This window comes from Nicotiana attenuata, unplaced genomic scaffold (genome assembly GCF_001879085.1).
Source record: "Nicotiana attenuata strain UT unplaced genomic scaffold, NIATTr2, whole genome shotgun sequence".
NCBI lineage: Eukaryota > Viridiplantae > Streptophyta > Magnoliopsida > Solanales > Solanaceae > Nicotiana > Nicotiana attenuata.
This window is the reverse complement of record NW_017672923.1, coordinates 107,913-124,264: the sequence shown is the minus strand read 5'-3', so window position 1 is coordinate 124,264 and position 16,352 is coordinate 107,913. Positions and strand designations below refer to the sequence as shown.

At 37.1% G+C, this 16,352-nt stretch overlaps 2 protein-coding genes across 2 annotated transcripts; one reads left to right on the top strand and one right to left on the bottom strand.

Moving 5' to 3' along the window:
• The first annotated feature begins 4,727 nt into the window (after positions 1–4,727).
• On the top strand, positions 4,728–11,188 carry LOC109214934 (probable sphingolipid transporter spinster homolog 2). Its single transcript, XM_019378908.1, has 14 exons — positions 4,728–4,786; positions 5,583–5,687; positions 5,809–5,884; positions 6,419–6,493; positions 6,590–6,692; positions 6,762–6,821; positions 7,475–7,529; positions 7,690–7,787; positions 7,992–8,068; positions 8,315–8,428; positions 8,754–8,873; positions 9,267–9,395; positions 10,560–10,638; positions 10,770–11,188. Exons 1-14 carry the CDS (start codon positions 4,728–4,730, stop codon positions 10,901–10,903), a joined length of 1,284 nt encoding a protein of 427 aa, XP_019234453.1. The 3' UTR covers positions 10,904–11,188.
• Positions 11,189–12,058: 870 nt separating this feature from the next.
• Positions 12,059–15,601, bottom strand: LOC109214937 (soluble inorganic pyrophosphatase 6, chloroplastic-like). Its single transcript, XM_019378913.1, has 6 exons — positions 15,244–15,601; positions 14,931–15,091; positions 14,199–14,299; positions 13,883–14,064; positions 13,007–13,105; positions 12,059–12,435 (listed from the first exon to the last, which is right to left on the bottom strand). Exons 1-6 carry the CDS (start codon positions 15,478–15,480, stop codon positions 12,343–12,345), a joined length of 873 nt encoding a protein of 290 aa, XP_019234458.1. The 5' UTR covers positions 15,481–15,601; the 3' UTR covers positions 12,059–12,342.
• Between the last annotated feature and the right edge of the window lie 751 nt (positions 15,602–16,352).

Here is a 16,352-nt window from a genome sequence, read left to right as displayed (position 1 = left end):
TGGAAGCGAAAAAGGATTCATAATTTCATTGAATGTCTTGGCTAGTGATGTGGTTGGCATCACATACCTCCCTTCTAATTATTCACACTCAACAACAAGAACAAAGTTGGAGTTGCTCGAGCCGCAGGTGGTTGCGGTTGTAGAAATTTCTACTATCAGCTATTCACGCGATGCAATTGGTTTAAGAGTAGATCGTGGGAGCATTGAATATCAGAGTGGACCATCATCTTTTGAGGACGTGTATTCTCTGCACTTTGTGATGAAACATGGTGCTGGAGAGAAGCTATTTGATAGAACCATTGCCCAAGGATATTCGTTAGAGAATGATGTTGCTGATAATTTTGGACAGCATCCAACTGTAGTCCCTAACTATTTCGCGGTTGTTATGCATAAGAATCTTAAGCCAGAGAAGCCTTCATTATGGATTAATTCTACAATCTATTTTCCCTGTGACCTTGTCCTGCTTGATATTCACAAAGTTTTAGATGGTTGCTGGAATCAATTGCTTATTGGACATCCTAGAATACTTCTCCCTCGACATCGACTTGGGCTTGCCCAATTCTTGGAGGAGTCTTGTTAGCATCAACTTTTACCTGATGAACTTCGATTAGACTGCCCATTTGATCATGGCTCTGCTGCTTTAATCAGGGTGCAGTCACCTCAGAGGAAATTAGAGGACCACTTTACACTCTTAGATCCGAGTAGGCAGCATGTGTTTAAGCTTTCTGAGTACTAGGACGACGATCTCTTGAGACTTCTGAAATGTGTTGAATATCATGGACTGTCTATTCATGTGGTTAACAAGTTTATTACGCCGGTTAACCTTCAGTTGAGAAAACATGAGGGAGTTTTTAAATGTCTGTCATGGTTCTCTCTAGATTTCTTCATGATTATTCTGATTGATAAGTATGTGTATGTCAAAGTTGGTTGGTTGGACAACGGGAGAGGGATACTCGATGACAAGAGGGATACTGTGCTTGAGTCTTCTGTACCACCAACTACCATCTATAGTGGTTTCCATGAGATGCTTCTTGGAGCTTTTGAGTTTGTCCAGTCTAGTAAGCCTGTGCTTGCCCTTAGTCCTGCTGATGGGAATCCCTCAATTAGAAGAGGAGCTATCAGACGCTTGTGTTTTGCTTATGTTAGTGCTTCAAATGAACAGATCTTTGGTAACTCCACTCTTATGCTTGGAGATGTTGTAACGCTTATTGTAAATGCTTCCAATGTTAGATTTTTGGATCTGATTTGTGGTTGCTCCTGCAGTAAAATGTTTTTCCAGCATACAATAATTTCTTGGATACACCAGAATGGGTCAAAGTTGAAAAGCCCGTTGATTGTCTCTTGCTTGGAGATGTTGTAACGCCACTCTTATGCTTGGAGATGCTGTAACGCTTATTGTAACTGCTTCCAATGTTAGATTTTTGGATCTGATTTGTGGTTGCTCCTGCAATAAAAAGTTTTTCCAGCATACTATAATTTCTTGGATACACCAGAATAGGTCAAACTTGAAAAGCCCGTTGATTGTCTCTTGCCTTTTGACCTTGAAGACCCATATGTTGACCAACATGGGAAAGCAAAAGTTACGCCTAAAGCTTCAAAGATCATCACAGCCACTATGACTATGCTACAAGGACGTACTCTAGGAGACCGGATAACTTTGGCAATAGGACCCCAGTTCAGTACCAAGCTTGTGTTAGTAAAAAAAAATGCAACATACTCCTTGGTGTTGTCTCACAAGCAGTTTATGGTGATCTGCATGTCATTGGAGTAGATACACACTTATTCATGCCTCAAGAGTTAACTGGTACTCTAATAAAGCAAGTGCAAGTAGAGATGATTCTAGTGGAATTCATCTGTAGAATAATAGCTACTTTGCTATTCATTCCAGTATTTTGTGGCCTATGAAGTATTCAAAGGGAACACAGGATTTATCTCATTATGACCTTGCCCAAAATGAAGTAGACTATGCAGTCACTATTGTTGTGCCAGGCATGAATAGAGCTTGGTATAGTGCTCTTAATTCTGCTCAAGAGAAATTTGTAGGTGTGTGTCATCCAGTGAACTTCACGCCTATTGAAGTCAATATAACTAGAGCTAGTTTACCAAAGCCTTTGATCCAGAGATTTCTTGACTTGAAACTTGAGGAGACAAGGTTCTTATTGAGGAGGGGGGTATTGTTGTGAAGATGGATAACTAAGATAATGCTTATGTGCTAGTTATTTGGACAGAGGCTAGCCAAGTTGTGGGGCTTAGGGCTAAACAATGAAAAGTCCAAGGAATTAGACAGCCCAACAAGATATTTGCTTGCGATCCAGGTTCAGTAGGGAAGCACGTGACAAATGGATAAAGGGGGTTCATCGATAGTTTTGAGCAGTGTTGTTGAAAGCTGATAGAAACCATAAGTAGATTACAAAATAAATAGAACAAAGAAGTTAATATTATTGGCAATAGTTTGTGCAAGAATCTTAAACACAACTACACCAATAAAGTTGTCCGTACGAAGAGGACGATGCTCCAGAATAAAGTAGTTTTGATTCTGATAATGATACATACACATTACAGGATCTATTACTTATACAATAGGCTGACCATAACTACTGCATAACCTATTAGGATAAAGATAAATAACTTCTAATAACCATAATAAAACTGCTAAACAGATAACTTCTAATAAACTTCTAATAACTGAAAGCTCCAGGAATTATCTTTCTCCTAAATTTCTTTGCTTCTTCTGAAAGATAAGTGGCTTATCAGTACACCCCTCCTGGAAAGACGACTTGTCCTCAAGGCGAAGTTCGAGAAATTGTGCCCACATCAGTAGGAAACATGTCATTTTTGTTGTTATCTTTCACAATCTGTGCGTCGTTCTCTTCTTGCATCAACTCCAGATGAGCAAAAGTCCCAAGTTTGCAGCGATGACCAGGGCTAAACTTTTCTCCACAACGATAGCAAAGGCCTTTGTCTCGCCGAATTTGTTGTTCAGGAGTCGACGGGCGAGTGTTTTGGAAGTGATGGTGGTTGAAAAGGACGTGTAACTGGCTGGCGGGATGACAGGAAATCGAAGGATTCTCGAGCCGCTAGAGATGATATCCCAACCGAAGGAGGTCGTGATACAGAAGGCAAAGTGGGTGCCTTACTGGACCGATTAGGTCCCTGTTTTCCTTCATATTCTAAAGCCAGGCTCATTGCCTTGTACATAGATCGAGGTTTGTGAATCCTAACGTCCACGCGAAGGTCTTCTTTCAACCCACTGAGGAAAACTCCAAGCAACAGTGTTCTGGCCAATTTTGCACACGCGCTGCTCGTTTTGCAAATTCTTGCCTATACTCAAACACTGTTCCAGTTTGTTGGATATCACAGAGATGTTCATCAGGGTTTTGAAACTCAGCAGGCCCGTAATTTTCTTGCATTACTTTCACCAATTCGTCCTAATAGTAAATGGTTCGCTCACTGTTGATCCAAGCAAAAAGATCCAGTGCATCTCCTTCCAAGTACATCGAAGCCACATCAACCTTGCATTCCTCAGAAGTTTGATAGTACTGGAAATACTTCTCTGCTTTTAAAATCCAGCCTCTAGGATCTCCTCCCTCATACTTTGGAAATTCCATCTTTGTCCGTGAGCGCCGGAAAGTTTCTCGATGCCAAGTGCTGTTAACCTCACCCTCTTCTGGTGTGGCTTTAGCTTTCCCTTTATTGTTGTGATCTCCACTGTGTTGTGCTTTTAATGCAGCCACATCAGCGGCTAAAGCATCTATGGCTTCCAATTTCGCTGCTATAGTCGTCAATTGTTGGGAAATCGGGTCAAGATTAGGAATGGTGGATTCACTGTGGGAAGCGTTGGTCCGTGTGTTCACCATGGCAGATCTTACTGCTCTGATACCAATGATAGAAACCAAAAGTAGATAACAAAATAAATAGAAGGCGAAATGGCTTCCTGGCCACTTAAACTTGTACCGGATTTTAAAGCCGATATACAAACTTTCATTATTCCCATTTGAACACTCGAACTTGACCGACTGAGTACAAATAAATACATTCAGTAGTGCGTGTATTCAATTGCGCTTACATGTACAACACGTCATATACTAGACTATTTATTACTTGACATGTGTTATTTGTGGGTCCTATTATTAAATACTAAATAAGCAAAAAAAAAGTCACAAATTAAAAAAAAAAAGAAAAAAGAAAGGGAGGAAAAGACCTGACATCCGTTCACCCACCTCTCCCTTCTTCTCCGTTCACCCACCTCCATTCCTTTCCTTAATTTTTTGTTTTTTTTTCCTTTTCTTCAGTGTCCTTTCTCTCTCTTATTTCTAAATCAAGTTTCGTTTGCTACTGAATTGCTTGCCATTAGAATCCTCATCACTATCTGCACAATCATATTATATTTTCCATCGGTATCATGTGCAGTTTTCTCTTTTTCACTTTCATCCAATTGGTATTCAGCTAACATCTATATATTAAGGAGTAGGGTAAAAAGTTATTACGTTCCTTAAATATTTTGAAACGAAGACAAAGCTTTCATTGAATGGAACAACGAAAACAAACTTTTGTTTCCATAGCAGCTTGGTCCCGATCGCGATGTTAGTCTTAGTTGTTTTGATTTGGTTGTTTATGTGTAAAAACTTTCGCATATGCGCATGACATAATATATAAAGGTAGATTATTTTCCTTTTCCGTCTTCGATTAGGTTTTGCGTCCGAGAAATTTCTTGGGGGAGGACGACAATGGGGGAAAAGAACACTGGGGTGAATGGAATTTTACTGGGGATGGGGAAGTGGGCCTGGTTTATTTTCTTTCTTTTTAATTTGTATTTTTTTTTGTTCTAGATTTTTTTAAATCAAAATTAGTGTAGTCACGCGCGTAATTTTCGTGACTTGTACACACTTTGTCCACATCATCTCTGTCACTGCCACATGTGCATGGTCAACGGTCAAATAGGTTTATTAGTTACCGGATATGCGAGTTTGAGTTTTCAAATGGGAATAATGTAAGTTTGTATATCGGCTTTAAAATTCGATACAAGTGGCCAGGAAGCCATTACGCCTAAATAGAACAAAGAAGTTAATATTATTGGCAATAGTTTGTGCAAGAATCTTAAACACAACTACACCAATAAAGTTGTCCGTATGGAGAGGACAATGCTCCAGAATAAAGTAGTTTTGATTCTAATAATGATACCTACACATTACAGGATCTATTACTTATATAATAGGCTGACCATAACTAGTGCATAACCTATTAGGATAAAGATAAATAACTTCTAAAAACCATAATAAAACTGCTAAACAGATAACTTCTAATAAACTTCTAATAACTGAAAGCTCCAGGAATTATCTTTCTCCTAAATTTCTTTGCTTCTTTTGAAAGATAAGTGGCTTATCACTATTTTTCTATTATGATGTCAGAGTTGAATAAAACTTCAGTCTTTTTTCTTAATCAGTTTGCGGCTTTGAGATATTTGCTAGAAATAGTATCAGACAGAAGTTCATTAGGGAAAGGAAGAATACTTGAGTAGTCTGCATTTTCTTTGCTCCTTTAGTTGCTTGAGTTTCTTACTCGTGTGCTCGTTAAATCGGCAGTGTCAATCCATTCAGACTTATTGGAGTTGGACTGACAGTGTGGACGTTAGCTGTTGCTGGTTGTGGTTTGTCAATTAATTTCTGGTTGATTGCAACATGCAGAATGTAAGTCTAACCATGCTACTCTTCACAAGCTGTCCTGTATTACTTGCAAATGTTATCGGAGTGACGGGTGGGTGGAGGGAAGCTTATCTTTTTTTTAAAATTAATATGTTTCCTTTTTCAGGTTTGTAGGTGTTGGTGAGGCATCTTTCATAAGCCTTGCTGCTCCTTTTATTGATGATAATGCCCCTGTTGCTCAGGTTTGGTTTTTTAAATTAATGATTTTTGTGACTGGGCTAACTTCCAGTAAATGCCACATGCTATACTGCTGGTCTTTTATTTCTATATTAAGGCTGTTTATATTCTGGCTAGATTTGAATGTTGTGGTGCTTTTTATTTTCTATTGCTAATATGATGTGTTGTTGTTCTGCATATACTTACATTTCATTATTGTTGCAACAATTTAAGCTTACACCAGTTATGTGTATGATAAGAAATGAACCTTTGGGTCGAACTTAATCCCAAAAGCTAGCTCAAGAGGTGAGGATTGCCCAAAACCAAATAAGGAGACAACAACCCATTTCCTCCACCAATGAGGGCACCTAACACCGCCCCCCATCCCCACCCTCCGGCGCACCTATAATTAAAATTTTGGAGCATGGGCAAATAACATGGGTTCCATATTTGGGTAAACCCAGAAAAGGAATGAGTTTGGCTCTAATACGATGATAAGAAATGGACTTTTGCATCTTGTATATTTTCTGCATGCTTATTCTCCTCTATCTTTTTTGCAGAAAACAGCATGGCTGGGAATATTTTACATGTGTATACCAGCTGGGATAGCAGTTGGCTATGTATATGGTGGACTGGTGAGCTCACTCTTCAGTGCTTAAGTTTAATATTTTCTTGTGGAATGTGATCCATTGTGCATACCAAGTTTTACCAAACTCTCCACACTGTGATAGGTTGGTGATCATCTTAACTGGCGTTGGGCATTTTGGATCGAGGCAATACTGATGCTTCCCTTTGCAGTTTTAGGTTTATTTATGAAACCATTGCAATTAAAAGGTAATGCTAAATTAGTCTTTTCATCTTATTCTATATACATTTTCTGATATGTTCCAAGTCTTTATACAGGATTCTCTCACACCGGATCTAAAAAACCATTGACCTCTCCCCTGACTGCTCCAGAAGAAGGTAGTGCCTATTATCACAGACTCTTTGTCTACCTAGAGTAAGAGGGGTGTCTGATTCTTGTCCTAACTTTGATCATTTTGCTCTCCATGCCCTACCTTCTCTTGATTTTGTGCTTCAGAGTTTCACTCTGCTCAACTTTGTTACTTTGTGAAAGAAAATGATGTTGGGAAGAGTCTTTGTTTTGAAAGAAAATGTTAAAATGTTTTTAGTCAATGATAAAAGAACTAGGGACCTAGTCGAACTCCTCGCTTGCTAAAATGGAAAAGCTATTTTTCGGGACTTCTGTGCTTAGAGTTTGTCCATAAATATCTTTTGTAGTAATTAAAGAAGTTTAGGATAATCCAAAAATAAATAAAATATGCCGTAGCTTGCAGTTCTTCATTCTTATCAGCTTGATAATAGTCTTTGTAAGGGGTTTGACATCTTGATATAAATATAGTAATAAGTCAAAGTGGTGGGAAATAGGTTAAGATAATTCAACAACAAACAGTTGTATGGTGCAATTGAATGAAGATTTATTGGCTATCCTCTCGTATCTGTGAGCTTGACTATTGTTCTTAGCTTTTTTCCCCCTTTAGGTGTTCTGTTTACACTTGTCATGGTGGTTTCTTGAATGCACAATAATTTGACCCCAACTCTTGTCATTAATGCAGCTGTTTCAAATTGTAACCATGGTTTGTTACCATCACAGGAAGATTCCAAGGATGGGTAAGGAACCTTCATATAACCGGTCAGATGCTGTTACTGGTCTTAAGACAGCCAACATTATCACCATCCCTGCAAACATGATTAACAAAAGCAATACGCCTTCTGCTATCACTCATCTGACCTCTTTCTTGTCTACGTTATTTTCTTCTCTTTTCTACAGTTCAAAAAGTGCACCTAGTAATTTGAATCAGCTGACAAGATTTTGGAAGGATATGAAGGTGCTTCATCTTGAAAAGGTTTATCTCGTCAATGTCTTAGGTATTTTATTAACTTGCCTTACCTCCAACCATCTCATGCTACGTCTTCTTTGGATGCTGATATTGGAACAAGTTGACGCACATTTTTTGAACGTCTTTACTTCTTTGTAAAATAAAAAGATCTCACCTATGCATAAACTTGTTATGCATTGTTGAAAAGGTAGGTTTCTACACACTGATTCTGAACTTGAGTGGTTTCTTGCAGGATACATCGCATATAATTTTGTAATTGGTGCGTATTCCTATTGGGGACCAAAGGCTGGTTATAACATATACCATATGGTAAGCTCTTGGGGCCACTATTCCACTTCACAACTATTCTCAAGGGATAAGTTTATATTTGCATGATTCTATTGATTGTTGTCTTTCTCTGACCCTTGGATTCGCATTTGTAAGTTACTATATACAAGTGAAATGAGCTTGATTTGACATACCCCATCCACTTACAATTTTTTGGTTTGTGGACCAATCAAATATCGCAAAAGCATTAAGTTCATGTTAGCTGATTTGCAATTGTTGTCTCCACAGAAAAATGCAGACATGACGTTTGGAGGTATTACTATAGTATGTGGAATAATGGGAACCTTGGCTGGAGGCCTTGTTTTGGATCGAATGAATTCCACAATATCCAATGCCTTTAAGGTGGGTACTTTTGCATTCCTAAGATTCTGTTTAATCTCTAGAAGCATTTCTCATTTAATCTAGTGTCTAATGTGAATATCATTCTTTGTTAATTGTAAAACAAAGAAGACTTTCTCAGTCAGGGGATAAAGAGTGCCCCAGAAGAACTTATTCTTTTGGCTTTTACAATTACAACTCTTTCTCCTTGCGTTAATTTACTCAATTCTGCTGTTTTTTACCTACGAAGTTCAATTTTGATGTTAATCACACCTATCTTCTCTTCTGTTATTTTTATCTGAATCTTTCAAAACCCTGCTGCTAATGATGTCACTATTATGTACTGCAGCTTCTCTCAGTGGCAACATTTCTTGGAGCAATATTTTGCTTTGCTGCCTTTTGTTTTAAGAACTTATATGTTTTCATCGCTCTTTTTGCGATAGGAGAACTGCTTGTATTTGCAACACAGGTAATTCTATCATCTAATAAGTATTCTATGTAAAATAGGTTGTTTCTTTGTACAATAGCTCAATGTGGAGTATTACACTAGGGAATGCTTTCTGCAAAATGATTCTTTCCCTACTTTCGTAGTTCCTTTGTATTATTATATAGGTGATCAAGCGTGTCATTTTCTTCGAGGCAGAAAATGTTATTTAATTACTAAAATTGCCTGGATGGCTGATCTTATTGCCCATGCATCCTTTTCTCTTTCTTCTGAAATTCTGCAAAGAGTAATCGGTCTTTTATTTAGTTGCCTGAAACATCTCATTGATTTACGATGATGCTTAAATAGTTGTATTTAAGGTTGGAACTGTTGTATTGAGTGCTTTATTTCATCTTACAGTAAAGCCTCTGACTGCAGGGCCCTGTAAATTATGTCTGTCTCCATTGCGTCAAACCAAGTCTTAGACCACTATCTATGGCGATGTCTACTGTTTCAATTCACATATTTGGTGATGTACCTTCCTCTCCTCTAGTGGGGGTTGTCCAGGTTTGTGCTTGCTCATTCAAAATGTTGATCTTGTTTTATAACTTGTCTTTCCTTCTTTTAGGAGTTCTTTTTTCAAAAGATAAACACACACACATACACATATATATAGTACATTGAGAGTTTCTAGTATATAATCCTCAGGTAGTCTTGAACAAAACACTTCATTAGAAACGAGAGAGGGAAATCAAAATACACAACCTAAAAAATATTATGTTCGCTTTCCCTATGTGCTAATGTTAGGAATTACGGCCTATCATAACATCATTATGTTTCCCTTTAGAAAGGACACTTAAATGGGTTGGGTGCACATGCTTGTTCAATCAAATCATAACTCATATGTAGAGCGACATTCAAAGCAAATTGAACCTTCCAAGCTTGCTCTTTTAGCAACCCTTCTATATTTTTTGCATGAATGCTCCATATTTGGCATCTCTAGTTGCCTCTCAATATGGATCGCCCGAACTTAGAATCAGCTGAGCACTTGAGATATATTTGTGTCATTTGACTCATTGCAAAATCATTGACACATGAACACAGAAGTCATTATAGAAGGATTAGTTCTGGTGGTGAAATGTACTATCTATATGAGAATTTACTTTCTTTACCTCCTCTCATAGTAATAAATAAAATAACTTACAATCTTCAATATTAGTTCTGATAAAAGGGAAATCTGTTGTAGTCCCCAGGGCTTCAGTTTAGTGGTAAGAGTGCAGCACGTGATGGTGGGTGAGACGCACGTCATGGGTTTGAATCCTGCCGCAAACAAAAGCCTGGTATTTAAGTGGAGAAGGGTATGGGGCCCTCGTCGATTTCTCAGTTATAGAAAAAGGGAAATATGCTGAGTGAGAGCAGGATGGTTCTCTTTCTCCTTCAATAGTCTTTTTCTCTCTTTAGTCATGAAAATGGAAGTACAAGCTGCTTCTATTTAAATCTATTGTTTAACATGATACATGAAAGACATGACAAGCCCGTAGGCTGGCTTCCAAGAACTAGCCTAACCGTTAAATTTAATATTGGACAAGGTCAATTATGGTGAAGCAGTAGTAAAAGTTTTTTTTTTTTTTAATTGTTAGCAGTAGTAAAGTTATGTTGTAACAACTTTATAGTTGATTTTATGGTTCTTGATAACATTGATCAATATTCTTTTACATTTCTCTTTTACAGGACCGCATTGACAATTGGAGAGTAACTGCTTTGATCTTGACATCAATTCTATTTATAGCCGCTGGAATATGGTTTATAGGTATAGTACACTCCTGTTAGAACGCCTCAACTCCAAATCTTTATCCTTTAAATGAGGCCTACTTGATGTCACATCGGCAATAGATTTTGGGTTTTTATTGATGAATTATTTTAATGTATTTGTATGTGTAGGCATCTTTCTTCATAGCGTAGATAGATTTGATGAAGATAGTGAGGATGAAGTAAGTGATGCTGAGAGAGCAAACTCACCACCGTTGCTTGAGAAGAAAAGTACTGAACCGATTGAGGTCTCTGTCGAATCCTAATATTTCGTTGTGTAGCTGCCACAAATGAAATGTAAATCCGTTGGTTCTTTTTCTGGATAATTTGTTTTTCGTCAGCTTTCACGTACCTTGACCATTCCTTCTGCGTACCTGTTACCTCTCACCAACACAGTCTACCCAAAGGCTTAATGTAAATTCTTTATTCTTTTCTGTGTAAATAATGTTGCACTCCATAAAGAGAAGTGGTTGAAATGTTCATATTGATATCATCAAAAGTAGCTACAACATTGAGTTTTGGCTTACCATTGACGACATTATTTTATATTATTTTCTGTAGTTATAATCTTGCTTTGTTTTTGTCCTTTCGGAAAAGCTTTTATTTTGCATGTTTTCACAGTGCAACTATTCATACGAATTAAATAACTTTGCAAGTGATAGAGAAGGAGTAAGATGTTTTTTTGATCCATTTTGTTCTATTCAGGTCCTAAATCAAAAGATTATTTAAAATATCACAATTATTCCCACGTAAATATACAAGTTTTAACCACAATAGAACCACTTCACAAATATTACAAATAATGCAAGTCTAACAACAGTTAAGTCTTTAATCTCAGTTGGTTGATACTGCCTACATTGATTATATGCTTCCATGGTCTGTTGTTCACTACATGATTCAGACAGATTATAAGTTTTTTTTAAGATAATTTTCTTCCACGTGATTTTAAAGTTTTTTAAGATAATTTTCTTCCACATGATTTTAGGACCTACAATCGATCAACACATTGTCGCGCATACAGTATTAACCCACATGTATAAATTTGTCTAGGGCCCGCAATGATAACATATTTCCATTTTGCAAAGATAGTTTACTAGGTGAAATAAAAAAGTTTGGAATAATCGTACTTGATAATTATATCACCCCATTTACTAAAATACATTTAGATAACTACTACGTATTCAATATGCACACTTCTGAAATTTCTCTGGTTGAAAAGAACGCTTCTAAATTTGGTCTTTAGATGACATTGCTACATAGAATTTTCATTACCTATTAAGATAATTGATTTATGTAGTATCAAGAACCTACAGAACAATGGCTAAGAATGGCTTAGCCAAACTAATGGAAACAATAAGTCTAGCATCACGTGAGACATTGAAGCTTTGTTAATTACTTAAAGATAAACCCATTTTTACCTGTCCTTTCAAAAAATTAGCTGGTGGAATTGGAGAATGAAGACCAATTCATTTATCAGTAGACAGTACTCCTGTTTTCATCCTGGATAAAATTTAAAAACACTACTGCATGAACAAAATTATGGATGATGAAGTAGAAACAGTAACATTTTTAACAAAAACCCGTCTTAAGAATATGAATTGACTTCCACCTCAGAAGCGAAGAGCATAATCCCGAGGCCATTTTCCACGTCCAGTTTAGGTTACAAGCAGGAAAACTAGCTGGCTCAAGCTCTATCAATTGGCATCTATACAAGTGAAAGCTCACCAGCAGGGATAGATCTCTTGACAAGCTTTGCCCAAGATTCATTGGTTTCCGTAATAACCTTAAGAGCGTAATCCTGGCAGAGCAAGGTAAAGAGATCATTAGCAGGATCATGTAGAGCAAGTGAAAACTGGCACAAAACCTCTTTATCCGACAGGAGGGAACATGGAGAGGTGTTAGCACGTGTTCTAATTACTAATATAATTATTATACTTATGCCATTGTGTGCTGCACTGAATCAAAAGCAACTGCAAGATCTTGCAGTTATTTTGATGAAGTAAGAGAGATTATAAAAAGCATCAAGAAGATGCAAAAGAGCACTGTCCAGGTGCTAATACAAAAGAAGATATGCTAGCTCTGTACAGATTCGGGGGAGCTAATAGGGGAGAGGTTACTCCAGCTATATAACAAAATTGTACAATTATACAAAACTATACGAGAGGGTGGAAAGATTTCATCTTCAACTAAAATAACATGATGGTATGCAAAACAAGCAACTGCCAATTTTCGAAGCAGTACTATCATGTCTATTTGAAAATTTAAGTTAGGTCTGTCTGAAAGTATCACGTTTCAAGAAACGAAGGGGAAATAGAAACAAGGATCTTCAAAGATACCACATTTGCCAGAACATGTATGAAAACAATTACCTTGTTTGCTGGCTTGTTGCCAAGAGCAAACCTATTGGCAGGTTTTCCATCAGGTATCTTATAGTCTCTAAACCAGTCCCTGATTGCTGTGAGAGTGCCCTGGAAAATTCACAGAATTAGTTTGATCAATGTTGACAATGACCTAAAGGAGGGAATGACTTTTTTCATGCAATGTGACATCAAAGGTAACAAAATACTAAAAGGAACACAGGAACCAGCACTTCTTATACAAGTGCTTTTGTCTCCACGAAACAAGTTATATCAATGTTACTATTTGGTTATAGGAAACAAAAGGAACATTCGCATAAATTTAGAATTTTGCATGCCTCTGCTATCTCTTATTCGGTGGGACTAACCGTTGATAATGAAGCCATATCCTATAGCTGCCACTCCATGGGATCTTTGTGTATGCCCTTATTTCTCCAGTTATCATCACAACTTAAATGCTTTGCCGTGGCTTTGCATCGATAGCCTTGAATACTGCTAAATTAATTTAAAGTCTCTCATTCCAACAAAATATGCAGCTAATTTCAAAAATCATCAAGATCACTCAATTTTATGCATATATTCTTTTCATTATTTCTATTGCTGTTCCTAAGCGATGATCACTGGTCAACACTTAACTTAAATTAGACATAAAAACAGTAAAACAGTGGAAAACTAGTCTGAGGTAAGCATATGAAAATTGAAAAGGAGATTCCAAGACAAATATCTTAAACTGAGGAGACATATTGCAGCACAATAAAAAAGAAGAAAGAGAGTGATGCATAAAAGTGTTGCACAAGCATAAGCAATTGGGAAAAAAAAAAAGCATAATCAGTGGGAGAGAAAGGAGAGTCAACAAAAGATAGCAGCTTTATTGCCCTTCAAACATACCGGAAAATGTTTCTCTACATCATCAACATCATTAACAAGTGAAGCTCTTGGATCGTCTAGTGAAATAGCAACTATTTTCCAGTCAAGTTCTCCTTCATCAATCATTGCCAGAGCAGCTAAAGGTTTGACCTTCAGAACCTGGCCAATTTTGCCACGGCTGTCTCCAATCTCAACAACATCAACTACAAATGGAAAGACCATAAGAGAGATTCAACCGGTTATGACAATCTCTAACACCATTCTTTTGTCTATTCTTTTTAATATTGTAGATGGACCAGAAGAAAGTTGTTAACTATCTAAAATTATAGAATGATACCAGGATCATTATCTCCAAATGCCCCCTCAACTTCAGAGTTTGCAAAAGACGGATCTTCCCATGTTTGAGGAAGCAATCCATAGTTCCAGTGAATGTTATATCTGAGAATTGCACAAGAAGTGCATAAGAATTAAGATCAAACTCAAAAACTGTAGACATCAGAAAATGACAATTTCTCGCAGCTATGATGACACTACATCAGTGAAGAACAAGTCTTATCAGTTGAAGATTGTGGAATCAGTGCGTCCAACGATGCTAAACATGAAACACTAGGTAACATACCAAAACCTAAGACCGACCCACTTCGGTTAACTCATAAAGACAGTCACTTTCAAATAGCATAGGTCAAAATCCTTCCCTCCGCACCCCCTTTTTTCTTTTTTGATGAATGAGAAATCCGTTTGGGGCTGCCTGCAGCCTTCGAAACATGGGGATAATGGGCCCTCTACCCCTCTCCACTTAAATAACAGCCTTTATTTGCATGACGCAGGGCTCGAACCTGTGACCTAAATCCTTCCCTCCCCACACCCCTCCTTATTTTTTGGATGACCGAGAAATCTGTCTGGGGCTGACCCTTAGGACAGTTAGAAGCCTTCCAAACTCGGGGATAATGGGCCCACCTCCCACCCTTCCTATCCCACTACAAGGGAAGCTGGTAGGAACCAGCAAGATAGTTACATCTCAAGATATATTATACTAAAAGAATGTGCAAAAGTGACAAAATAGGCTTACGGATAGTATCGAAGTTTGCCCTTCTTTGTGTCTTGTTTAATAGGAGTGTGTTTCTCATCTGTAGCAACTTCCATCTTTGCACTTGATTCTTTGGGGATCTCAACAACAAAATTGAATATACCATCACCCAAATGTAGTGGAATGTCATGCCAGGGGGATATCTGCACATTGTATAGACATGATCCAATCAAACTGTAACTATTTTCTCTAGATAGACTAAAAGCTACAATTTTTAGTAAGTAAACATTAACAAAATAGAAATAGGTTCACGTTGGATTAAAATCCAAGAAATACAGCAGTATAAAAGTGTGACCTTTTTGCCAGAATTGTCCTCTAGAAAGACACGGTAATCTAGGGTTTCGGGCTGTCCTTCTTCTTTGGTTTGAAGCTGGGGATTGTAGATAGCACTGCAAGTGAAAAGACGCCTTTTTTGCACAGGTCCGTTTCTGAAGCAAATGCTAAAACTATTGGGCCTTCGTAATGGACCTTTCGATAGAAGCGAAGCTGTTACAGTGTTGCTGGCTGATACCATCACTCTTGCCGCCGCCATTGCTGCTTTTTCCTGGCGAGAAATTGGAGAAGATGGATGAAATTCAGTGACTGCTGCTATCACTGCATAACTTCAGCCACATATACATATCTGATTGGTTAACTGGAATTTTCGTTTTTTATTTCTTATTTTTCTAAGTGCTCCCACTTTTGTTATCTACTCCACGTTTTACATCTTTTTATTTCTTGTCTTTGCTTCTTCTACCCATTTTTTAATCAAAATAGCACAGGCTAACTATTGTTTGGATTGATAGTCGAAAAATAACTATTATTTGTGAAGTTATTGAAAAATAGTCATTATTTTGCTGAAATACAAAAATTTCTAGCATAATATGAGGGATTATGGAGCTCATGTGTATAAACTTTCAGCATATTATGTGGGAAGCTCATATGTAAAAATTCGAACTCCAACATATTATTTTGAATTTTTAACAGTGTTGTTCAGATTTTATCTTTACATAAAAAGTTGCTAAATTTTAATTATTTTTGAAACGGTAGCTATTTTTCAATTATAGTTGTAAATCTAGCTATTTTTTAAATTTGGCCACATTTTTTGTCCATTTGTACTTTTCTCGCTCTTTCGTCCATTACCCTTTTGTTGACTTGTTCCATTCAAAATAAGGATATTGAATAGTAATTTATATCAAGATCTTAGTATCAAGATAATATCGGTTTTAGTTAATATCTTACCGGATAAATTTAAGTTTAAAATTTTTACAACTCTTCTAATTCCTTGTATCGAACGGCCCCTAAATTTTGTTTACTACTGTAATTATTTTTAGAATTTATATTGGATATAAATAAGAATAAAATTTGTTATTGACATCTTGATTAACAATTACAGTAAATTAATAACATAAAAGTTTAGTACAA